The 26,197-nt window shown below is 42.3% G+C and overlaps 1 protein-coding gene across 1 annotated transcript; it reads right to left on the bottom strand.

The window, feature by feature from the left end:
* Positions 1-19,091: 19,091 nt before the first annotated feature.
* On the bottom strand, positions 19,092-22,039 carry LOC148703212 (putative receptor-like protein kinase At5g24010). The gene is made up of 2 exons (XM_088723624.1): positions 21,014-22,039; positions 19,092-20,914 (listed from the first exon to the last, which is right to left on the bottom strand). The coding sequence occupies exons 1-2, from the start codon at positions 21,857-21,859 to the stop codon at positions 19,463-19,465; spliced, it is 2,298 nt and encodes a 765-aa protein (XP_088579750.1). The 5' UTR covers positions 21,860-22,039; the 3' UTR covers positions 19,092-19,462.
* Between the last annotated feature and the right edge of the window lie 4,158 nt (positions 22,040-26,197).

Genomic DNA, 26,197 nt, shown 5'->3' with positions numbered 1-26,197 from the left:
AGACCTTACCTGTTATAGTTGCATCGAATCTAACTAAAGAACAGGAAGAGAAGTTGTTAAGTGTCCTTCGGAAGAATCAGGAAGCTATCGGTTGGTCTATAGCTGATATTAAGGGGATTAGTCCTTCTGTGGTCCAACATAAAATCCATCTAGAAGAAGATGCAAAAATTTCTAGAGAACCACAAAGGCGACTTAATCCAATCATGAAGGACGTAGTTCGAGCTGAGGTCATCAAGCTGTTAGATGCAGGGATTATATATCCTATTTCTGATAGTCAGTGGGTAAGCCCAGTTCAAGTCGTACCTAAAAAGTCTGGCATCACTGTGGTGAAAAATGATCACAATGAGTTAGTCCCTACTCGAGTCCAAACGGGATGGCGAGTATGCATCGACTATAGGAAGCTTAACGCCATGACTAGGAAAGACCACTTCCCACTACCCTTCATTGATCAAATGTTAGAACGTCTAGCTGGCCACTCTCATTACTGTTTTCTTGATGGTTATTCTGGATATAACCAAGTACCAATTGCACGTGAGGATCAAGAGAAAACCACATTCACCTGTCCTTATGGTACTTTTGCCTATCGTCGCATGCCTTTTGGGTTATGTAATGCACCGGCTACATTCCAGCGGTGTATGATGAGTATTTTCTCCGACATGGTGGAGAAATTTTTAGAAGTTTTTATGGATGACTTTTCTGTATTCGGATCTAAGTTTAATGAATGTTTGCATCACTTGACCCTTGTTGTAGAACGATGTAAAGAGAAAAATTTAGTTCTTAACTGGGAAAAATGTCATTTTATGGTCCAATCAGGTATTGTTTTGGGACACATTGTGTCACAAAGAGGAATTGAGGTGGATAAGGCCAAAGTAGAATTAATTGCTAAATTGCCACCTCCTAAGACTGTTAGGGAAGTCAGATCCTTTTTAGGGCATGCGGGTTTTTACCGCCGCTTTATCAAGGATTTCAGTAAATTGTCGAAACCCTTATGCGATTTGTTGGCGAAAGATGCTACTTTTAATTTTTCGCCAATTTGTATAACTGCTTTCGAAAGACTAAAGTCTGAACTAACCTCAGCACCCATCATAAGGTCCCCTGATTGGAGTTTGCCATTTGAAATCATGTGTGACGCATCCGATTATGCAATAGGTGCCGTCCTAGGTCAGCGAGTGGGGAAGCTGCCCCATGTGATTCACTATGCGAGCAAAACTCTGAATGATGCCCAACTTAACTATTCTACCACTGAAAAAGAGTTGTTGGCTGTTGTCTTTGCTCTAGACAAATTTCGTCCCTATCTTATAGGATCCAAGGTCCTTATTTATTCTGATCATGCCGCCCTTAAGTACCTTCTCACAAAGAAGGATGCTAAGGCGAGGCTCATTCGTTGGATCCTATTGCTCCAGGAATTTGATCTCAAAATTCGAGATAAAAAGGGGTCTGAAAATGTAGTAGCTGACCACTTGTCCAGACTGATTGTTGAGTCATCTGCGGAATCCTTACCTGTATCCGAAACTTTTCCGGATGAACAACTAATGATGATTTCCCACACCAATGTTCCATGGTATGCTGACATAGTCAACTACCTTGTTACTGAACAAATGCCCAGCTCTTGGACCAAACAGGAACAATTTCGCTTCCTAGCTCGTGTGAAGTGGTATTTTTGGGATGAACCATACTTGTTCAAATACTGTCCTGATCAAATCATTAGACGATGCATCCCCGAACACGATCAAAGGAATGTCCTTTTCTTTTGTCATGACCATGCTTGTGGTGGTCATTTTAGTGGGAAGAAAACTGCTGCAAAAGTTTTGCAGTGCGGATTTTATTGGCCCACACTTTTTCGAGATGCGCATGACTATTGTAAATCTTGCGATCGATGTCAACGATTAGGAAAACTTTCGAGAAAGAATGAGATGCCCCTGAACCCTATCTTAATTATAGAAATTTTCGATGTTTGGGGTATTGATTTTATGGGTCCTTTTCCTATGTCGTTTGGGCATCAGTACATTCTTGTGGCAGTTGACTATGTATCAAAATGGATTGAGGCTATCGCATGTAAGACCAATGATCACAAAGTGGTGATCAAGTTCCTTAAAGAATCTATCTTTGCTCGTTTTGGCACCCCTCATGCTATCATTAGTGATGGGGGGAAACATTTTTGTAATAAAATCTTTAAAGCCCTTATGAGAAAGTACAACATTAATCATAAGGTCAGTACACCATATCATCCACAAACAAGTGGACAAGTTGAAATTTCCAATCGGGAGATCAAGACCATCCTTGAAAAAACTGTTCATACATCTCGGAAGGATTGGTCTCTTAGGCTAACAGATGCACTGTGGGCATATCGGACGGCTTACAAAACACCAATTGGAATGTCTCCATATAGAACTGTCTATGGCAAGGCCTGCCATTTACCTGTTGAGTTAGAGCACAAGGCCTATTGGGCTATTAAACATTTAAATTTCGATCTTGACAAAGCAGGAGAACATAGGAAGCTTCAACTCGATGAGCTTGAAGAAATTAGAAACGATGCTTACGAGTATGCTAAAAAGTACAAAGATCGCATGAAGATCATGCATGATAAAATGATCATTCGTAAGGAATTTCACCAAGGACAAAAAGTCCTTCTATATGATTCTCGATTACATCTATTCCCTGGAAAACTTAAATCTCGCTGGACTGGCCCATACACAGTAGAGAAAGTGCACCCGCATGGTGCAGTAGTAATATGCAATACCAAGGATGGTAGGTCCTTTCAAGTCAATGGACATCGTTTAAAACCATACCTTGAGTATCTGAGTCCAGAAGTTGAGGAGACACTTCTGACCGACCCTGTTTATCATGAATGAATTATAATTGTCTGGCTGAAGACATAAAACTTAGCGCTCTTGGGAGGCAACCCAACATGTAAATATTCTCAAAAAAAAAAAATGCAGGTTTGGGGGTATTTTGCCCCAATTTACCCGCCCATATCAGGTACCTTCTCCTCTGTCCTCTTACTGCTTTAAATTTTCTTTAACATTGAGGACAATGTTAGATTTAGGTATGGGGGTGAGAATATTTTTGATTTTTCTTCAAAAAAAAAAGAAAAAGGGAGAGAATATTTTTGATTTTTTTTATGCAATTAAAAAAAAAATTAATAAAATAAAAATTATTAAAATTTCAAAAAAATAATAAAAAAAGGGGGATTTCAAATTTTTAACTCAAACTCTAATCTTTTTGGCTGTACAAACTAGGAATTGCTCTGACAATAGCTTTGAGTTAAGAAATATGATAGCAGTTCTAGCTTAAGTTTTCATCCCACCTATCTTCTGCTAACATGATACAAGATGAGTTAGCACCTACACGTAAGCACATGAATAGTGGGGTATGTAAACTTACGACTAATATGAATACTTTTAATTTTTGGGATAATTTAGAGTTATATGTGTCATGAACACCCTAGCCTAACCAAAAAAAAAAAAAAAAAATAGAAGACAAAATAAAATAAAATAATGAGTTTAATTTAAGTCTTCTCACTGAGTAACCGGGCCTCCTGCCTGGCAAGCAGCGAGTGTTCGCGTAAAAAGATGAGGATGATTGAGAGTAAACTCTGAGTGACTAATTTGGCCTTGAAGCCTAGTTAACCTGAGTTATTAAGCCTGTTAGGGTGTCTCTACACCTAGTGCCCTGAGCCATCTGGATCGGGAGTCATTGGCCTAACACTCGCTACATGGGTTAGCTAGAAAGCTTAATAAGGCTAGATATTGCATAAGTCATTCTTCTTAGCACTCAGTCTGAAAAAAAAATGATGAAAAAAAAAATGAATAAATAAATCCGGGGTGTTCATTACCATTTAACTCTAGAAAGTCTTGAAAACTAAAGTAATCATGTTGGAAGTAAAGTAAAAGCCACTCATTTATATGATACTATCTTGCACCTCACTACATTCTTGACTTGTTAGCAGATAGATGGGGTGTAATGAAATTTGAGTTAGAGTCTGTTTAAATATGATAACAACAAGTCTCTATTGTCCTTGCAATTCTAGTTTCATACAGTAATACTTGTTCAAATTTCGAGTTAAAATTTGGAAATCCCTGACTCATGAAGTTTGTGGGTAACTTCACTGCAAACCCTCACGAGACAACACTCGTCCCCTAGGGTAACCTAGGGGTTTAACGGCTTGTTGCACATGCTAAGTGCAATCGTAATGCTCTACGAAAGTGAGTATTTATCTTAGTATATTTATATAATAAATAACACTTTTGCTCTCTCATTTTATCATTTTCGCACTGAATTGCTAGAGACTAGCAATAAGCTACTTGGGGGGTGTGATGAGAGCACAAAAGTGCGACCTACATGTTACTAAAATGAGTGTTATTGTTAACTGATAATAATAAATTCACTAGATTAATATTATATTTGGATTTAACATAGATTAGTATAAATTAGAGATAAAATGCACATTGAGTACAAATTTGAATTCAAATCGGGTCCGAGTCGGGTTCGGGTCCGAATCGGATCCATTTCTTTTGAGCCTTTGGAAAATAATTTTGGACAAATCTAAATTTGCCATAAGGTGCTGGGTAACCCATGACTTGAAAGATGACCCGTCCGTCTACAAGCCAAATTCCATATCACACTATTCTTTTTTATCTAATTGGACGGAACTTGATATCTCCCAGACCTTCCTCCAAATCCAATTCCATTGCAGGCACATGACCCATTTCCTCTTCTCCCGTCGCTGCCAGCTCTTCCGTGATGCTAGCAGGGGTCCCGCAGCGTGTCGCCACCGTGTCTCTAGCCGTCTGCGACCAAATCCCCGCACCGCAGGCCACCTACCAAAGAAGGAAGTTCTCACCGTGCCACCCACCGCGTGCCAGCAGCGCGTCCGCATCTTCAACGGCATCATCCCGCGCGTCTCCTTCCTCCCGACGATCACGCTCTCAGCTCTTCCGTGATCCCAGCCGTGGCATCCGTCCCATCCCTTCCGCCCGTTTCAAGTGCAGCCCGGATCCGCGTCCCCACCTCCCGGAATCCCATCGTCCACGGATCACGCTTCATCATCAGCTCCACCGTGCCAGCAACGCCCGAAATCCCAGCATCCGAAGAAGGAAGCCCCAGCCGTGATCCAATCTCCGGCGATCCCGCACCGCGTCTGCACCGCGTCTTCACCGCGTCTGCACCGCGTCTTCACCGCGTCCTCACCGCGTCTGCCATCTCCCTTCTGCATCAAGCGCCCGTCCGCGGCTATAAAAGGAGAAGGAGGAAGAGAAGAAGGGTGTGCTCGGTGGAGGCTAAGAACCAGGGAGAAGGGAGGCCATCGGCTTGGGAGAGAAGAGAGAAAGAAAAGAACAGGGGATGCTCTGTTCTTTTGGGAAGAAGAAAGAAAAAAAAAAAAAAAGGGAAAATTAGTATTTTATGTTCCACCGTGAGAGAGAGAGAGAGAGGGAAAAGAGAAGTAATTTGTTTTTATTTTTTCTTTCTTTATTTGATTTGCAAAATAGAAGGAGTATTAGGCCTCTAATCTCGATTTTTATTTGTAATCAGTTTTCCGTTTTATGAAATCCATCAATTTTCTTTCATGCAATCCCTGTTCTAGATTCAAATTAATTTCTATTTTTTTTTCTTTTCTTTTATGCAATCTTTTAATTTTTCTTTGATGCAATATATTTAATTTTCTTTTATGAAATTTATGTTTCAGGCTTCAATCTTCTTAGTGTCGTCTATTTTAATTTATGCCAAAGCTCTTTATTTTGATTAATTAAATAAATGCTTTTCGAATCTAAGTACTTGTCTTTTAGTTAATTTCAATTAGAAAATATTCAACATCCTCAAAATAATGTTTTCCTTTTATCATTCAAAAATCGATTTCAAATCCGAGTGAACGTTCTAATTTTTAAGCAACTCCAATCGCCTCCCTGTGGATCGACCTCTTACAACCACTATTCTTCGAGTAGAACAGGTAAGAGTAAATTAAATTTAACTTTTGTTCGTCGGTTCTAACAACGATCTGTCTAGCATATTTTTAGGTGGACAGGAATTAGACGAATAGAATGCTCAGGACTGGGTGGAGGACGTCGAGAGACGTTGGAAGCCCCTTTGCTTCTTAGCTTCATGGCAGCGAACTCGGGCCCTTCCTCTAGCGCCAACTGTTGCTGGAAATTGGACCCCGGGGCTACCGCGAAGCCGGGGAAGGAGGAGCTTCGCTGCAGGGACGGTGGTCGGCGGCGCGCCGACTGGTGACGTCCTCCTGGAGGGGTGTAAGTCCTGCAAAAAAGCCGGTGGCCGGGCTCCCCGGCGCCGGCCCTCCGATGCTTAAGTCAGAGGGGGGCAGATATGTGTAGAGAGCAAGGAAGAGAGTATATGGAGAAGACAGCAGGAATATTTGGATAAGATGAAGAAGATGAAGAGGGTGATATCCTCCCTTGTGTCTGTGCTGTTTGCTTCTTTTCACCCGGTCCAGGAGGGTTCTGTCCGGGCGGCCCCCCATCCTTTTCGCCCCAGGTTTCCTTTTATAGAAGGATTTTTGTTACCTGGGAGGTGACAGGAGGTTTGTCCTCTTTTATAATAATTGGGCACGATTTGGCCCATTAATGGCGTAGTGGAGAACGGGACCGAATCGGACCGGAATCAGGGAGTTGTCACGGTCGATCGGACTTGTTGGAGTGGTTGAACCGCCGGCTGTGGTGGGCCTGGGGTCCGTGGATGGTAAGTGCATTTATTACCGAATGAACCGGCGGTCAGGGAGAGCCATACGCTCTGATGGTTCAGTGATCCGGAGATCGTCTTGGGCCATGCTCATTAAATGACTGGGTGCATCAGAGACTTGAGGGAGTCTCATGCATTAATGGCAGGTCGTGCCGAATACCTGCAGAGATCTTATGCCTTGATGGCTTGGAGATAGTGGCAGGCTATAGTAGAGTCGCGTGTATAGCCGTCGGACCTTTCGAGAAAGCTTGGCGGGGAGGAGTATTAGTTAAGGCATCGGCTCGGCAAGGGTGCCGAGCCGAGCTGGTCGCCCAGAGGGGCGCCCTGTGGCGGGGTTGCTTCGAGTACTCCTGGTCGGCGCCCTTTGGGCGAACACCTTCTAGCCGAGCGCCTCTATTTGGCGCTGTCTCTAGTCAGTGCTTTCTAGTTGAGCGCTTCTCTGGTCGGCGTCCGCTGGTCGGCTCTTCCTATCCGAGCATCTCTACTTGGTTATTTTGATTGGGCGCCTCTTGGCGCTCTCTCTGGTCGGCGCCCTTTAGTCGAGCGTCTTCCTGGTCGGCATTCTTTGGCCGAGCACTTTTCCGGTCGGCGCTTTTCGGCCGAGCGCCTCCGTGGTGGTATGACTTGGGGTTTTTCCCCCAACAGGTAACATCCTTATTGACCCCTGGACCTCCTTCCTCCTCCTGCAAATATACCATTTGCTAGTTGACTTTGCAAGCTATGTGCTTCTGAGGTATGGGTCCAAATAAAAAGGTCATCTGCACTTTTCAATTTTTGTTACAACCCGGGTAGGGAGCTTGATGATAGATATAAAGTAAATAGGGAGCGAGGTGGGCATTGAATTGATGAGAGTAAGTCTACCTCCAAATGAAACCTGGTAGGTCTATCATTTAGACAGGATCAACCCAACTCATAGTTGGGATGAGGTTTGTATCACTTAGTTGAGATGGATTTGGCTCGATAAATATCAACTCAGGCATAGGTTTGAATTGAGATTGGATTAATGCAGGTTTTGATAACCCATAATCTTATTATACAGGCCTTTCTTCAAAATATTATCAATCTTTGTAACACATAGATAGGACATTTTTTTTGTTTTGTTTTTGTTAGAGAATAGATGTTATATGTTGCTATAATGAGAAAGAACATAATTAACGTGCTAAGCAGTTTGCTTGGGGAGAAGAGGCCATGGAGAAAGATGCCAGCCACCGCTACATATCCTCTTTATGCTCTATGGAGGCCAGGTTTCTCCTTTAATGTTATTTTCTGGTGAAACCTCACCTCCTCGAATGTTATTGAAAAAGCTCTATCCTAAAAAAGAACTTCACTACAGTGATCGGGTGAATTTGGAATAAGGATCGGCGGCGATGGCCACCGAATGCTTAGGGATATCCACATGATGGCAAGAGATTGTGGTTTATTTCATGCTGCTCATGTGTACCGAAAGATAAACAAGGCTACAGAATGGGTCGCCTCCTTCGTTGCTCACCACTCGAGAGAAATTCTTTGAATATGTTTTGTAGCCGCCCCTCCATTCTTACGCCATCTTCTTTCTCTCGACTCTTTTGGTTATGTTTATACTAGAACAGTGTGAGCAGTCGTTGTACCAAAAAAAGAAAACTCTATCGGTGGACGAGTGTCTAGCTCTCCCTTCCTCCCATAATTGTGGCCGGGTGATATATTGTGTACATTTCGGGATTTTTTCTATGATCAATAACCATACACCTACAAATTATATTTACCATTTAAGAGGAAGCCCACAAGGTCCAGCCTTCGGATGGCCAGTATGAAATTGTCATAACGTTTTTCCGGTCATGGCCACGGATTGTGAGAAATAGGTAAGGCTGCAAATGGGTCGGGTCAACCCGTGACCCGACCCGCGTAGACTCGACCCGATTTGAATTTTAGGACCCGCGGGTCCGGGTCGGGTCCTAAAATTTTCTGGGTCGGGTCTGGATTTACCAAACGGGCCCGACCCGATCTGAATAAACCTGAAGAGAAAGAGAGAGTGAGAGAGAGAGAAAAAAAAAAAAAAAAAGAAGGAAAAGCCCTGAGGCCTAAGGGGAGTAAGGTTCAAGTGTGGAAGGATATCACAAGCATAGGTTCACAGCATCCAAAAGAACCTTGGCCCGTCAGGATTCTCTCTCGATCTATTGCACTGTTGATACCTCTGATCTGGCTTTTTTTTTTTTTCCCTTCTGTTTTTGGGTTTTTGTTTCTTTTAACTTTTGAAGGGCGAAAGTGAGGGAACACTGAACTGAATATGGGTCATGTGCCAGTTTTCTGCAATGGAATTGGATTTTGGAAGAAGGTCTGGGATTTTTTTTGTCCGCGTGAGAGGGGAGCTGGAAGACACCAAGTTCCATCCAATCAGTCATATAGATAAAAAATAGTGTGGTATGACATTTGGCTTGTAGACCAACTTAGTTAGTCACGGGTCATCTGTTCTGACTCAAGGTCACCCATGACTTAGCAAGTCTTTCAAGTCATGGATCGCCCAGCACCTCATAATTATGATATTACCAAATTAGATTTGTCCAAATCTTCTCCAAAAGCACAAAAAAATGGATCCGATTTGGACCCGAACAGGATCCGAATCGGACCCGACCCGATCCGATCTTCAACTGGGTCAGGTCTAGGTCCAAAATTAGGATTCGAACAAAAAATCGGATTAGGTCAGGATCACTCAGGATCCGACCCGATTCGATCCATTTGCACCCCTAGAAATTGGTGGGGGGGGGGGGGGGGGGGGGGGGGGGGATGTCTCATCTTCTTTTTTTTCTTTTTTCTTTTTTTATTTTTTTGTTGTTGGCAAGGATGAAGTGAGAACCATATATCCATATATCCAACATTTTAATTATTTACTAAAATAAAATATAATTTTATATGGGGGGGGGGATGTCTCATCTTCTTTTTTTTCTTTTTTCTTTTTTTATTTTTTTGTTGTTGGCAAGGATGAAGTGAGAACCATATATCCATATATCCAACATTTTAATTATTTACTAAAATAAAATATAATTTTATATTCTAGTCTCTCTGACAGATTAGGTCAGCTTACTCGTGGGTTTCAAAACCGGTTTGTAGAACCATTCAAAGTTGCCTAAAGCGACCTGGTAGATCTGTCACTTAGGCGGGATAAACCCACTCATAGTTGGGGTCAGGGTTAGCTTTGTATCCCTTAGTAGTTAGTCGAGATGGATTTGGCTTGAGAAACGTCAACTAAGGTGCAAGGCTGAATTGAGTTTAGATTGATGCAAGGTTGATAACATTAAGACGGTGTTTCTTCAAACTATTATTGATCTTTATAACAGCTAGATTGGATATTTTTGGTTCTCTTCTTTTAAAAAAATAGATATTAAGATACCAGGAAAGTGCAATACGTAGCAGGCTCGTATTTGGAAGGTAAGCCGGAAGGCCGAGACGGACCGGATCTGAATCTGAAATAATTAAGGGGTACTTTAGGTTGAGTCCAGCCCAGCCCGCCGTTGAGTAGGCCTGCTGACTAGTTGCATTGACGGGCACAGCTCTTTGGAAAAGCCGAACACTAGAGTTGATGTGAGTAATCGTCAAAAGTCAGCGGAAAATCTTTCACACCAGATCTTGGAGCCAGGCATCGAAGCCCGGCCTCGAGCCACTTAGGTGCCGCCAAATATAAGTCTATATGCAGCGACTAGAAGTGCTCGATAAGTAAATTTTATATAAAAAATATTATTTGGTTACCAATTCTATTAGAAAAGCCTTGTCATATAACAGTACATATATGTTGAAAGATTCTTGAATGATGTTGTCCTTGAATCAAAATACGAATCTAATAGATATATAAGTTTAAAACACTTGTTGCGCATAACTTAAAATACGTTTTTTGATGAATGATATTTTTGAATATAAAATATACATTAATTTAGACTGTTGGCCGTCTTAGATCCAGGGGCGAGATCATTGGGAGACCCCTTGGTTTACAAAGATGAATTCAACAGTTTCTTACAAAATCAACAATTAAGTGCATTATTTACTCAAAATTTGCCTACCGTACGTGATGGCTGAGGAGCAGCTGGGAGTCCGACGACACAGACTCGAGCTATATTTTTTTCTTAGGATTCATCTTGCTTCGTGCGAATCCATGGCTAAATCATTCACTGCTAGCTTTGAGATGAATGATGAAGTTTGGAGTGCTTTGAGATCTATGTGGTGGATAATCCGACAGGTGGATTTGTGCGAAAGATGCAAACCCTTTTCCATCTTTGAACTCTTATAAACATGATGAAGCTCAGCAGATGCTGCAGACTTGGCTGAGAAAGTGAGAATCTTGCATGACCCACCAGGAGATTTCATCTTTGACGATTCCAGACCGAAAGCCTTGTGGAAGTCGAATTTGAGAGCACCGAGCTGTGGGGTTGCCCATTGAGAAGGTGGAACAAAACAATGATATAAGTAGAAGATGACAGGCTGAGTGGCCCGGACCACACTCTTGGCGGTTTCTTTTTTTGAAAAAGTAAGTAGTATTTTATAGGACTAGTCAATAGGGATTTATTGTTATACTAGACTCTTTTGGAGGGTGGGAAATTAATTTCTCCTATTTTAGGGGAAACTAATGTCCGGTCCATTTTTTGACCGGACTGTAATGTTTTTTAATCCCTGTTGAACATAACTTTACAACCGGTCCATACCCATTTCCACTGCATAATAAATTTTCATGAAAAGACCATAATGACCTTCACCCCCTTCATCTTCATTTTCCCTTTTTTTTCCCTGTTCTGAATCATATTCCTTCCAACTTCCAAGCCATCCCGCAAGGTCTGCAAGTGCCCGTTCCGCTTCCGCATCATCGGCTCCGGCCTCCAGGCCAAGTGAGACTCCCTCTCCGCCGCTGTCTCCGCCGCCGCCTCCCTTGCCCTCGACCTCCACCTGTGCTTCTTCCCCACCGTCGCCGCCCGCGAGAGGATCCGGAGGAGAAAGGGTCTCGGCCACGTCGCCGAGCCACCGCCGGCCTTGGCACTCTTCCGGCGCCGGCCGCCAGCCTCGCGAGAGGAGAATGATGGAGGAGAAGAAAGAAGAAAGAAGAAGGGGCATCGGGAAGAAGAGAAGAAAAAAGAAAAGAAAAAGAAAAGAAAAGAAAAGGAAAGAAAAATAAATAAATAAATGCATAAATAAGTGTGGGTGTGGGTGTATATATATATGAATGAACGAATAAATAAATAAAATAATAAATAAATATATTTCAATAAAATAAAATAATAAATAACTAAATAAATAACTAACGATCCGACACTCTTTTGGCGCTGCCGGCCTCGCAGGAGGAGAAGAAAGAAGGGAGGAGGAGAAGGAAGAAAGAAGAAGAAGCTTTGGGAAGAAGAGAAGAAAAAAGAAAAAAAAAGAAAAGGAAACAAAAAGAAGAAAAGAAAAGAAAAATAAAAAAATAAAAAAATAAAGAAAAATAAAGTTAACTCACTATTGCAATTAAGTTAGTAAGCTTGAACATAGTACACACAGTAAAACTATCTCTACGTGCCATTTTTCTCCATCTTGGAAATTCAGTTAGAAAACAATAATATATACTTAAATCTTGTATCACAGTTAGTACCTTATCTCAAACCTTTTTTGCTCCGTTTTTGCTCCATATTGAAAATTCAATGTGCACGATGTTTTAGTACCTCACCTCAAACCTTATACATCAATGTCAACATAACACCTTATTGTGTACAGTGTTAATTTAACTGTATGTGCAGACAATTTATCTGTATGCCAAAACAATTAAATTGTGTGCAGAGTAGAATTTACTGTGTGCATGGTTAATATAACTGTGTTCTGGAGTAAAATAACAGTCTTGAAACATTTGTTTTAAATCTTATACAATCTTCAGGAGGGTACAATAGCGAAGGAAACAAGAACATATGCATACGGCACATAAATATAAGATGAGTGCATTTGCATTTGATAAGTTTTGATCAATGTTTGGACTGAAGTCAAGTAGAAATAGATCTTAGACTAATGTGTTGTAAAAGATGAATGTAAATATGTGCATTTTTATTTTTTGTGTAATAAAATAACAGATAATATGATTATGTTGATTATGTTCAGATGATTGGCTTCCTTTTCTGCTTCTTGTCGTGCTCATTGCTGAAATGTCTATCATGATGACTTATTTTAGGTTCTAAAAGAGTTTCATAAACTGTGCCGGCACAGTTGTAATATGATTATGAGGCCATAAACAGAAACATAAGCAGGACATGCTTAAATATCTATCACACTTTCAAAAAATCAGTGTGCCAATTGAATTTGTGTTCCTCCAATTTGGTAATTCTGTTTGGAAATTTGTTTAAAATCGAAGGCTGTACTCCAAATGGTTGATAATCGAAAGTAGGTACATGACTTTTCATTATCAACAGGCACCAAACTGACGATAAAGAGTACCGACAAATCTAACAACTAAAGCGTATCGGAGTTTGAGAAAATTTAGCATGCCATTTTGCTCTATCTCCACATTTCAATTAGGAAACATAAACATAGGCTTAAATCTTGTGCCAAAATAGTTCAAGTGCTTAAAAGCGTATCATATAAATATATAAATAAATATATATATTTATATTATATATTATATTTATATTTATATATAAAAATGAGCGTGCCATTTTGGGAATTCAGTTAGATCCCATTATCATTTTGGATATCAATAATTATAGTTTCAGAATTTCAGAAATTGCAGCATGCCATTTTTCTTAAAAGCGTATTGGAGTTTCAAAATCCTTTGTGTGCCATTTTTGGAAATTATTCCATGGAAGCAATAACAAATGCTTAAATCTTGTATTACAGTTTCAGATACTATTGTTCCTATGCTTAAAAGTGTATCGGAGTTTCATAAAATTCAACGTGCCATCTTATGCAATATTTTCTGAATATCACTTAACTGGGTGCACAGTTTAATTAACTATGTTCGCAGTTAATTTACCTGCGTTCGGAAACAAAGAAACTGTGTGCAGAGTGGAACTTATTGTGTGCATAATTGAAGTAACTATGTTTCGGGGTAGAATAACAGTCTTCAAACTTTGCCAAACCTTCTATTCATCAAAATTAGGTGTTCACTGCTTCATTAAGAGATGTAGCAATGTAGATTTAGTATTTCCTCCGTTTTAGTACCCCATCTCAAACCACTTTCAACAATTTCAGAATAATACTTAACCATGTGCGTAGTTTTATTAACTGTGTTTCTCAATAAATAAACTGTGTGCATAGTTGAAATAACTATGTTCTGGGATAGAATAACGGTGTTCAAATATTACTAAACCTTCTACTCATCAAAAATAGGAGTTCACTGCTTCATTTTGGGATGTGCCAATCTAGATTGAGTGTTTATTCCCTTTTACTACCTCATCCCAACCACTTCTACAACAATTTCCTAATAACACTTAACTGTGTGCACAGTTTTATTTACTGTGTTCGCAGACAAAATAACTGTGTTCCGAAACAAATAAACTGTGTGTACAGTATCATAAACTGTGTGCACAGTTGAAATAAGTGTGTTTCGGGATAGAATAACGGTGATTAAACTTTGCCAAACCTTCTAGTACTCATCAAAAATAGGAGTTCACTACTTCATTTTGGGATGTGCCAACCTAGATTTTCGCACGCTGCAATTTCTAAAATTCTGAAACTAACTGAATTTCCAAAATGACATGTTGCACACATTAAAGTTTACCGCAACAGTGTTGTAAGTGTGTGCCGGCACATAGTTTAGTCACTTTTTGAGAACCAATAAGTTACATTTCAGCATCTGAGCAATGGCATGATAGCAAGTAGAAAATTTGGCCAATCATCTCAACATAATCAACATAATCTAATTTTCTGTTTAAATGCTATATGACACAAAAAAATACAAATGCACTCATCTTACAATCAACTTTTACAACACAAAGAAAACTATCTCTTCCTACTTGACTACATTCCGTCCATAGATATTTTCTTATTCTTGCTATTCTTGTAGGCAAGAAGCCATAAAATTTAGAGATCTTTGAGATCGATTTGAAGTGGATGTGTTGTATGCATATGTTCTTGTTTCCCTCGCTATTGTACCCTTGTGAAGATAGCATTGGATTTAAAACAAATGTTTCAAGACTGTTATTTTACCCCGAAACACAGTTATATTAACCGTGCACACAGTAAATTCTACTCTGTACACAATTTAATTATTTTGGCATACAGATAAAATGTCTACGCACACAGTTAAATTAACTGTGCACACAGTAAGGTGTTATGCCGACATTGATGTATAAGGTTTAAGGTGAGATACTAAAACGTCGTACACACTGAATTTCTAATATGGAGTAAAAATGGAGCAAAAAAGGTTTGAGATGAGGTACTAACTGTGATACAAGATTTAAGCATATGTTATTGTTTTCTAATTGAATTCCCAAGATGGAGGAAAATGGCACGTAGAGATAGTTTTATTGTGTGCACTATATTCAAGCTTACTAACTTAATTACAATAGTGAGTTAACTTTATTTTTATTTTCTTTTTTTTTCTTTTCTTCTTTTTCTTTCCTTTTCTTTTTTTTCTTTTTTCTTCTCTTCTTCCCGAAGCTTCTTCTTCTTTCTTTTTTCTTCTCTTCCCTCCTTTCTTCTCCTCTCGCGAGGCTGGCGATACCGGAAGAGTGCCGGATCATTATTTATTTATTTAGTTATTTATTATTTTATTTTATTGGAATATATTTATTTATTATCTTAATTCTTTATTTATTCATTCATTTATTCATATATATATTTTTATTTATTTATGCATTTATTTATTTATTTATTTTTTCTTTTCTTTTCTTTTTCTTTTTTTTTCTTCTCTTTTTCCCGATGCCTCTTCTTTTTTCTTCTTTCTTCTCTGTAATACTTGGGCCCAAAAATCAATTGGGCCCAATTACTTCTTTTTAGGCCCATATTGGAACATTAGGCCATGACATCTAATAGGCTAATCGGGCCCATGGTTGGTAGGCTATTTGATGGCTGCCACCTCCTGCTTTATGCATGAATTTGACTAGGGCCAGTAGGGATCAGAGGAAGGCCCAAGTGTTAGGTCCTTCACAGAGGAAAGCTGGGGGTGACACCTCACCCTAGCTAAAAGAGCCTTACCGCTCTCCTGCCTCCCCAAGGACTTTCTAGGACGATGGCTGAAACACCGGAGCAGGAGGCACCGTAGTTCATCCCCGGAAGCTAGGTAAGCCCCCTGCCTTCTCTCCCTCGGATTATTTCGGGACAACAAAGAAACAAAGAAAGAAGGGAGGAAGAGGACTGCTGGCAGGCCGAGGGCCACCGGCGACGGCCACCGGCTTCGGCCGCGATCCCCGTCGGCGCGGGCGTCGGTTGCTGGCAGGCCAAGGGCGCGGCTGTGGGCTCAGCCGCAGGCACGACTGAGGACGCCGCGAGCCCGGCCGTGGCCCGGACCTCCCAAACTCCCCTTCTTCCTTCACATGAGAAGAATAGAGAGAGGAAGAGAGAGGGTTTGGGAACGAGAGAGAGAATATGGGAGGTTGGTGAAGGGAGGTTGAAGAAAAGAAGAAGAATGAAAGAAAGAAAGGAAGAAGAAAAAGAAGAGAGGAAGAGGGGACTCATCCTCGTCGTCGTGTGCGGCGGCCACCGGCTTCGGCTGCGAGCACCATCGTCACAGGCTCGGCCGGGGACGCCGTAGGGCCTGGCCGCGGACGCCGCCGGTCGTGGCCCGGCCCCCTTCCGCTCGCCGTCCTCCTTTCCGCTCGCCGTCCTCCCTTCGTCGGAGAAGAGAGGAAGGGGAGATTGGGATGAAAGAGAAGAAGGGAGGAGAAGAAGAAGCTTCGGGAAGGAGAAGAAAAGAAAAAAAAGAGAAGAGAAGAAAAGGAAAAAAAAAAGGGGAAAGGAAAAGAAAAGGAAAAGAAAAAGAAGGAAAAGAGAAGAAAAAAAAATGAAATGGATTTAGCCAAATTTGACTAACTCAAGCCCATGTCTAAATTCGAGCTCAATTAGATTGGGCTAAGTCTGGACGAGCCTAAAATATAAATTGGGTTAAATCCGAGCTAATTTAAGTTAAATTGAAATGGGTCCAAACCCAATTAAGCTGAGTTGGTCTCAACAGACCTAATTGATTGTGAATCAGGCTCAATTCAAGCCTAATTCAACTGACAGAAGGTCGAATTGACCTTGGGCTAATCCTGACTCAAGCCCAAATAAGCCACATTGACCAAATCAGAGGGCCCAATTGGCTGGACCCAATTATAAACGAGGCCCAATCCTTTAATTAAAAACCCAATCAACCCATGTGGACCCAATCTGGTTTTAAATCGAACCCCAAAGGCTTCAAATTGGACTTGGGCTAAATCCTTCGATGGGATCCAAGCAAATAAGTTCAGAGTATGATGAACTAAGAAATTTTATAATAAATAAATGGGGAATGATGTAATCTCTATGATGTTGTTTTAGGTGATTAAGGATTTGTCACCTGAACTTGAGAAATTTGGAAAGCGAATCACGGTAAGTAATCTATTTTAATCTTATTATGGATCATATGAGTACTATGTTTGTTAAGTTTTTAAAGTGTTATTCATGCATGATATGTTATGATGGATAAGTAACTTGCCTGATCTCATAAACTATGGCCATGTATGCACCATGATTTTGCTGATATTTTAATCATGCATGCAAGTTAGTATAATGAAATACTATCTAGCCAAGAGGCACTATAATGGGCTCAAAGATGCTACTGATTGAATGCAACTGAGCTGGCCTTGCTAGTGGCCGAGAATGACTAAGCTGGCCTTGCTAGTGGCCGATAATGACTAAGCTGGCCCCGCCAGTGGCCGAATAGACTTCGTAGTAGCATCCGAGAGAATGGACCACGGCATGCCGGGGGCACGGTTTCATGTGCATGTTTTATGAAAATTCTATTTGACTGAAAATACTGCTTTGTTTTCCTAGCATACATATTTTGCCATGATAAATTGTGAGATAATATGCATGTCAGCTTCTCAAACCCTGCATAAACATAGTTATCATTATGTTTGATCCGGTAAGATTAGGTATGATTATTTACTGAGCTGTGTAGCTCATATCCGTTATTTACATTTTTTTTCAGATCCTCACCACTGAAAGCTGCCAGAGACACTTTAATTTTGTATCAGGGCTTCTTTCTTTTGGGGTAAAGCAAGTATACTTTTGTGTACATAAACTACATAGAAGCTCTGTATTTGGGTACTGACCAGCATGTTGTACTAAGAATGCTTTCATATGAAAAGATTTGGTTGGTTTGACTACCCTGTTATCCATGTATGAGGTTGCGTGCTATTGTGGGCGGTAGTCGGCAATAGCACGGCCGTGTCACGGATCCGGATCCGGGGCGTGACATTTTCCTCCCTCCTTTCTTCTCCTCCCGCGAGGCCGGCGGCGCTGGAAGAGTGCTGAGGCCGGCGGTGGCTCGGTGACATGGCCGGTGGAGCACGGCTGAGACCCTTTCTCCTCCGGATCATCTCGCGGGCGGCGATGGTGGAGAAGAAGCGCGAGTGGAGGACGAGTTCAAGGGAGGCGGCGGCGGAGACGGCGGCGGAGACGGCGGGGAAGAGGGAGTCGAACTTGGCCTGGAGGTCGCAGATCTGGTAGGCGGCGGCCGAGTGGGCGGTGGTTGCGGAGAGGAGGGCAAAGACGAGGGAAGCGAGGAGGTCGGGAGTGAGGGGGTGCGGGAGGAGGAGGGCGGCGGCGACGAGGAGGAAGATTAGGAGTGAGGCGGCGAACTGGAGGGCGCCGAGGTGGTGGACGGGGGAGCGGTCGTTGGCCACGACAGGGGATAGGAAGGCATAATGGGGGAAGAAGAAGGTGAGTTTCAGTTTGGGGAGAAAAATTGGGTACTTTGAGGAGGGGTATTTTCGTCTCATAAAAATACTCTCAAGGATCGGGAATTAAACATACTAAAATTATTGGACTGGTTGTTATAAGACTAGTCAATAGGGATTTATTGTTATACTAGACTCTTTTGGAGGGTGGGGAATTAATTTCTCCTATTTTATAAAGACGGTGGAACTATACCACTATTTAGGATTGACAGCGGTTGGAGTGCTTTATGAACTGTGCAGTGGACGATCCTATGGTAGTTTCTTGCAAAAGATACAACCTAGTCCCATGACGTCTAAATAACAACCAAACACTGGATGATAAACTAGAAATCCCAAAAAAACATGACGCAACTAATAAGCCGGAAACAAAGTAGAGGACTCATCGCAGGTATCACCATCGTCCTCATAGTAGATGCAATCTTTGTAACATCACCTTATCATTTATGTGGCAAAAGCACCTTAAAGAGTTGCAAGGGAACTATAAAGATTGAACTTCTAAAGTTTAATAAATTATTAATGCCAGGAAAAGGCACTCATATTCCAATGCAGGTAATTAACCGTAACTTCCATTCACAATTTCGTCAGCAATTTTATTCGGATGAGTAATTATGACCATACTACAAGGACCAAGTAAACTTGCACAGCCGAGTTCTGAAATCATTAGGAGATACTTGATAGAAAATACGAGGGATGCACTACATCCTTACTGTCGTACAATCACAGAATTTCACTGATATTCTTCTACATTGTAACGATATAACTAATTAATTGCCCTTAGAAATCAATCCCGTTCATCTGCCTTCATCAACAATTATCTGGGAGAAGACCTTGCTTGCAGTTGTGTCCGAGCAGTCTTCGCTCATCCTTGCCATCGAACGACCTTCATCAATTGATATCCTAGTTGAAGACGACCATCCCACTGCTGCCACCGGAAACTACGACTCCACATTACCACTGTCCTCGTAAGGCTCCCTCTTCAGCTCGGTTTCCTGAAGCTGGAAAGCATACTCCAAGTTCCAGAGCACATCCGCCATGGTCGGCCTATCAACAGCATACTCTGCAAGGCACTTCTCCGCTGTCTCGCTAAACTTGCTCAGAGAATTCACATTGATCTTCCCCACAAGCCTCGGGTCAATGATTTTCTCCACCTGGCCTCTTTGCTTCCACTGCAGAGCCCACTCTGCCAGGTTGACCTGCTCACTTGAGAGTGTCTGGTCGATCACTGGCCTCGCGCACAGCACCTCAAGGAGCACCATTCCGAAGGAGTAAACATCAGACTTATCAGTGAGTTTCAGGATCTTGAAGTACTCCGGATCTAGATATCCAAAGGTGCCCTTGACCCCGGTGGAAACATGGGTTTCCCCGTAAGAAGGCCCCCACCTCGAGAGCCCGAAGTCCGATACTTTGGCCAAGTACTTGTCTCCAAGCAGAATGTTGGTGGACTTGATATCACGGTGTATGATGTTATGCGAGTAGCCTGTATGGAGGTAGGTGAGGCCCCTGGCGGCGTCGATGCATATCTGCAGCCTCTGCTTCCAGGAAAGGCATGGCATGTCGGAGCCATGCAAGTAACTCCGGAGAGGCCCCTTCTCCATGTACTCATAGACCAAGACCATTTCCGACTGCTCCTCGCAGTAACCAATCAGTGAGACAAGATGGCGGTGGCGAATTTGTGACAGGAGAAGGATCTCTCTCTGGAACTCTGGATAGCCTTGCCCTGACCGTCGCGTTCCTCGCTTCACTGCAACTCTGGTGCCATCGCTGAGAACTCCCCGATAGACCTTCCCAAACCCGCCTGTGCCGATCACGAGCTTGTCGTCAAAGTCGTTGGTCCCCACTTTGATCTCAATAAAGCTGATATGAAGAGACATTTTGAAGTGGGGAGAGGCACTGGGAGCTGTTCTTTCAGTAAACTGGCTCGAGAGCTCAACAAAATTGGCACCGTCGTTCCTGTATGGTGCCCGCAAAAATGGGGTTTCCGCTGGCTTTGTCTCACTCTTCGAGCAACATCTCTTACATACAAGCACCAAGACAAAGATCGCTGAAGCAATCAGAAAAACACCACCAACAGTGGTTGAAATCAGAATGGCAACATGAATCTTCTTGGTTTGGCTAATGCTTGAGTCAGGGTTGATGCTTCCGTCGAGGCTGCCGGGGTTCACCTTCATGATCTCCAGCCCGTTGAGGATAGCATTAGCCATCGTCGGGCTGCTTTTGCTCGAACGGCCAATGCTAACATTGATGAGCTGCCGCGAGGTTGGAACGTCCAAGGTGAAGTCCAGAAAGAAAGCTTCCGCAAGCTGCTCTACTTTATCGGATGGTTGGAGATCTCGGTACGCAAATTGGTCGCCGATATAAACGTCGAAGTAGAGGTCACGATTATACGTCTTCGAAACGAAATCACAGAAATGCATTCGGATCAAGTAACTGTAGCTTGGAGTTACAGGGAAGCTCCAGGTTATGTTGAAGTTGGGTTTGGAGGATACCATGGAGCTCGTTCTGTTCATGGTTCGGGCAGTGTCGTAGACGTTCGCCGGTGCGATTACACGGTCTTCGTCCGCCGCGTATTTGATGTTCTGGGGGCTCGTGCTGTTATCCAGCGAAAAGTCCTTGTCTGTGAAGAGGTACTCGTCGTCGGGAACCCAGGTCCTCCAAAGGGTGTCATTGGCCGGGGTCGCCTTTTGGCCTCCCACGTTGATCCTGTGGACTATCTCCAGTGCCTGGTGGGCTAATTGGTTGATACGCCGGCTGGAAGGTACTGGCTCGGGATCTGTGCTGTTGCTGATGAGGTTGGTGGGTGCCGGGAAGACTTCAATCGCGTTGACGAAGGCTAAAGAGGATGCACTGGAATTAGAATGGGGAATGAAGGTGAGGGCGAGCTCGGCGGTGTCCACCCAGAGAAGGTACTCCTTGATGACGGGAGTTTGGGTGTTTGGGACGGAGAAGCCGAAGAGGAGGAAGCGGTCGAGGGCGGAGACGTCAAAACGGGCAGTGGCGAGGTCATGGTTTTGGTCGGTGAAGGAGAAGAAGTGGAGACGGAGGACATGTGTACCCTGGGAGTCGAGCTTGAATCGGTAAGTGGAGCGCTCGGTGAAGGCCCTGGCGGTGGCGTAGAGAAGGGAGGAGTTGGGGTTGGAGAGGGAGATTGAGTTGGACTTGGGGGTGAAGAAGTCGGAGTCGGGAGTGAAGTTGCGAGCGGGATTGTCGGTGGTGAGGGGAATGATGGGGGTCGAGCCGCAGGCGAGGAAGTGGGGATTGGTAGGGGTGAAGGCGGAGGAGGATAAGTGGAAGGAGGATAAGTAGAAAATAGTAATTGCGAGCAGCAGCTCCATCTCCTAATGGCGTGTGGAGAGGTGCAGTTGATGCTCCGAGATATTGAGATAGCACCAGGGAAAAGAAGAGGGGGCGAGCACCGGGATATTGGGATAGGAAGATCTGAGGAGGATTCCCCTCTTGACGGGGTAGACTTAGTAAAGAGGGCGAGCTGTCAGCGACGACCGGAGACACTGACCTGTGTTGGAACGTTCTCGATGGTTGACTTGACGGGGCTGCATGTTTCGCATGAACGCGCGAATCCACCGATAGATCATCAACTTGCACAGCGCTCCGAACCCCGTCATCCATCCATCTGCACATAGCTCAAAGCGACCAGGGGATGATCCAACGGCAGATTCGCGCGAAGGCAGGCGAATCCTTCATTCGCGCGAAAGATTCAACCCTGGCCAGCAAAATGTTATCCGGTGTGGAAATTTGGTGGTGCGGTTTGATCGTATACAGACCTCGATATTGACTAGCTGGTCAACGCTCCGCATCAAATGGGTAGCAGATCTTTTGCGATCTGAGCGGTGGGAAATTGTTTTGATTTAGATATTTGGTATATTTGACAGGTTCAATTTTTTTTTGTTAATAATTTTTATTTTAAAATCCACCATGATATATTAGAGCCACATCTAAGCGGGGTAGCTTTAAAATTTATGGCACACTTGGTTGTTTGAATTTTCTTCGGCTATAATCATGAAGAATTTACACTCCTCCAGACAAAGACAACCTGACTCAAACAATCCAAGTAATGATTATATGATATTCATCATAAAACAAATAGGAACCATATCCAACTTGTTAATTATTTATTAAAATAAATTTTTATATTTTAATTTTGTGATGAAAAATTATTATCTATACTACATGTATTGGTACGGTTGTGCATGCCACCAATCACCGTGATGTATTACCGTGGATTCCATTCGATGGTGATTGGCATATATAAATACGCCTTGGTGATTGGTGGCATGTACGGGCATACTGGTGCGCGTAGTACATGCTATAATTTTTTTTCAGTGATGAAGTAGAAGGTTAGTTTACTCTTGGGTTTCAAAATAAGTTTGTAGAGCCATTCAAAATTGCTTAAAAGTTTTTTTTTTTTTTTTAATGATAAGGAGGGCTAGAAAAATAGCCATCCAGCTTTTATTAAAAATCAAAGATCAGGAGAAATTACAAAAGTTTTAGGAGAGAGATACAAGGGAGAGGGAGAGGAGAGATACAAAGTCCACTGCTTGTTGACAAAGAACACATCCACCACTATTCTTTCCAAGCTTCTTGCCAAGGGCGTCTCTTGTATTGAGCTCTCTCTTGTAGCAGAGCCCAAGGATGCTTTTCATCTTTAGGGGTTTACAGAGGTTCCAAAGAGAAGACGCGAACCTACATGTTACTCCTCTAGAGTTAGTAAATAGAAAAAGGGACGATGATGAAAAAGTACCTTCACAATCTGATATCTCCAGACAATTTTGTCCTCTTCGCTATTGAATGTAACCGCACCTAGTAAGGAGAGCAAGTGGTTGAGCTATGAGCATACCTCTTTTGATTGCCGGAGATTTGAGTTTCCATAAAATGGTTCTCGACTTGAAGAAATCCGGCACTGATCTATTTTTTATTAAGCTGCAAACATAGAGGGTAGGGGAGATCAACTTGAGAGGAGTATCATATAGCCAGCTATCTTTCCAAAACAAAGTCCCTCTGCCGTTTCCAATATAGAAGTGGACTCTGTTCCAAAATGGTGGAAGAGTCTTAATAACGTCTTTCCAAAAATTTGAACATCTCCGTCGGGGCTTCCAACTCATGGACAATTTTACCTTCTTATGATAGGCATGCTCAATTTGCTTTCTTTAAAGGCAAAGATCTTTTGTAATAAACCTCCACCCTTATTTCTCTAGCAACGCTGTTGAATTAGGTAATATCCTTGTTGATCCCTGGACCTCCTTCCTCCTGCAAATATACCATTTGCTAGTTGACTTTGCAAGCTATGTGCTTCTGAGGTATGGGTCCAAATAAAAAGGTCATCTGCACTTTTCAATTTTTGTTACAACCCGGGTGGGGAAGGGAGCTTGATGATAGATATAAAGTAAATAGGGAGCGAGGTGGGCATTGAATTGATGAGAGTAAGGCCCTGTTTGGGGGAGCTGTTGGCAGTAGAGCTGTTGGAAGTAGAGCTGTTAGAAGTAGAGCTGTTGGAAGTAGAGCTTTTATAAAAAAGCTGTTTCTGTTTGGTAACTATATTTCTAAAGTGTTGTGGCACTTTAACATTTGTTTGATAAACAAACTGAGAAAGTACTTTTATATGGCAAAATGACCATAAAGGACATTACTAGTATTATACAATAGTGCATAATAAAATATAATATATATTAATACATAAATATATGATATAGTATAATATTAATGTGATGTAACATAATATTATTATAATATAGTACTATAACATTGTATACTATAGGATAATAATTTAATATAATATTAAATTATTTAACATAACATAATATTATATTATATTATATTTATAGTATAATACAATAATAAATATATAAAATATTATAATTATTAGTATAAATTAATTTTTTACTCTTTTGATGACCATTTATTTCTCTAACAAATTTTCTAACTAGGTGAAAAAATTGGTCAAATAATTACTAATATTTTTATTTATTTATTTATTTATTATTTTATTTCATTGAAATATATTTATTTATTATTTTATTTATTTATTTATTCGTTCATTTATATACATATTTATTTATTTATTTATTTTTTTTTTTTCTTTTTCTTTCCTTTTCTTTTTTTTCTTCTCTTTTTTTTCTTTCCTTTTTTTCTTTTTTTTTCTTTTCTTTTTTCTTCTCTTCTTCTCCTTCCTTCCTCTCTTTCCTTCTTCTCCTTTCTTCTTCTCCCGCGAAGCCGGCGGCGCCGGAAGGGGGGCCGGGCCGCGGCGGCCGCGGGAGGGGGGCCGGGATGGCGGGCCGCGGCGGCCGCGGGAGGAGGGGGGCTCGGGAGGGGGCCGGGACGGCGGGCCCCGACGACCGCGGGGGGAGGGGGGGCTCGGGAGGGGGTCGGGACGGCGGGCCGCGGCGACCGTGGGGGAGGGGGGGCCTCGGGAGGGGGCCGAGACGGCGGGCCGGCCGGGGAGGCAACGACCATGGCGGCCCCTTCCTCCCCTTTCTTTTTTTTTTTTTTTTTGCTGCGTGGTGGGTCGCAGCGGCGGGGGGCTCGGGTGGGGGCTGGGGGGCGCGGCCACGGGTGGCCGGCGTGGTGGCTGCCTCCCCCCCCAAAAAAAAAAAAGAGGAGGGTCGGCGGCATTGAGGAGAAGGAGATAGAGAGGGAGAGAGAGAGAGAGGGGGGGATGGTGAGAGAGAAAGAGGCGGTGCGATTGAGATTTTTGGGAGGAAAAAAACTTTTAAATGGGGGTATTTTGGTCAAAAATACAGCTTCCCGACAAAGCTGAAAACAGCGTTTTCGGAAAGCTCCAAAATTGGGCTTCTGCCAAAAAGCTGTTTTCAGCTTCCCGCAAAAGCTGAAACAGCTTCTTGGAAATTTTACCAAACACACTTTTTTACCTAAAAGTACTTTTGGAGGGCCAGAAAGTGCTTTTTGGCCCTCCAAAAGCTCCCCCAAACAGGGCCTAAGTCTACCTCCAAATGAAACCTGGTAGGTCTATCATTTAGGCAGGATCAACCCAACTCATAGTTGGGATGAGGTTTGTATCACTTAGTTGAGATGGATTTGGCTCGATAAATATCAACTCAGGCATAAGGTTGAATTGAGTTTGGATTAATGCAGGTTTTGATAACCCATAATCTTATTATACTGGCCTTTCTTCAAAATATTATCAATCTTTGTAACACATAGATAGGACATTTTTTTTGTTTTGTTTTTGTTAGAGAATAGATGTTATATGTTGCTATAATGAGAAAGAACATAATTAACGTGCTAAGCAGTTTGCTTGGGGAGAAGAGGCCATGGAGAAAGATGCCAGCCACCGCTACATATCCTCTTTATGCCCTATGGAGGACAGGTTTCTCCTTCAATGTTATTTTTTGGTGAAACCTCACCTCCTCGGGTGTTATTGAAAAAACTCTATCCTAAAAAAAAACTCCACTACGGTGATCGAGTGAATTTGGAATGAGGATCGGCGGCGATGGCCACTGAATGCTTAGGGATATCCACATGATGGCAAGAGATTGTGGCTTATTTCATGCTGCTCATGTGTACCGAAAGGTAAACAAGGCTACAGAATGGGTCGCCTCTTTCGTTGCTCACCACTCGAGAGAAATTCTTTGGATATGTTTTGTAGCCGCCCCTCCATTCTTACGCCATCTTCTTTCTCTCGACTCTTTTGGTTATGT

This window comes from Phoenix dactylifera, chromosome 6 (genome assembly GCF_051530095.1).
Source record: "Phoenix dactylifera cultivar Ajwa chromosome 6, Ajwa_hap1_PhDact_Kaust_v1.1, whole genome shotgun sequence".
NCBI lineage: Eukaryota > Viridiplantae > Streptophyta > Magnoliopsida > Arecales > Arecaceae > Phoenix > Phoenix dactylifera.
Note: the sequence above shows the minus strand (reverse complement) of the source record. Positions and strands in the feature narration are given on the sequence as shown.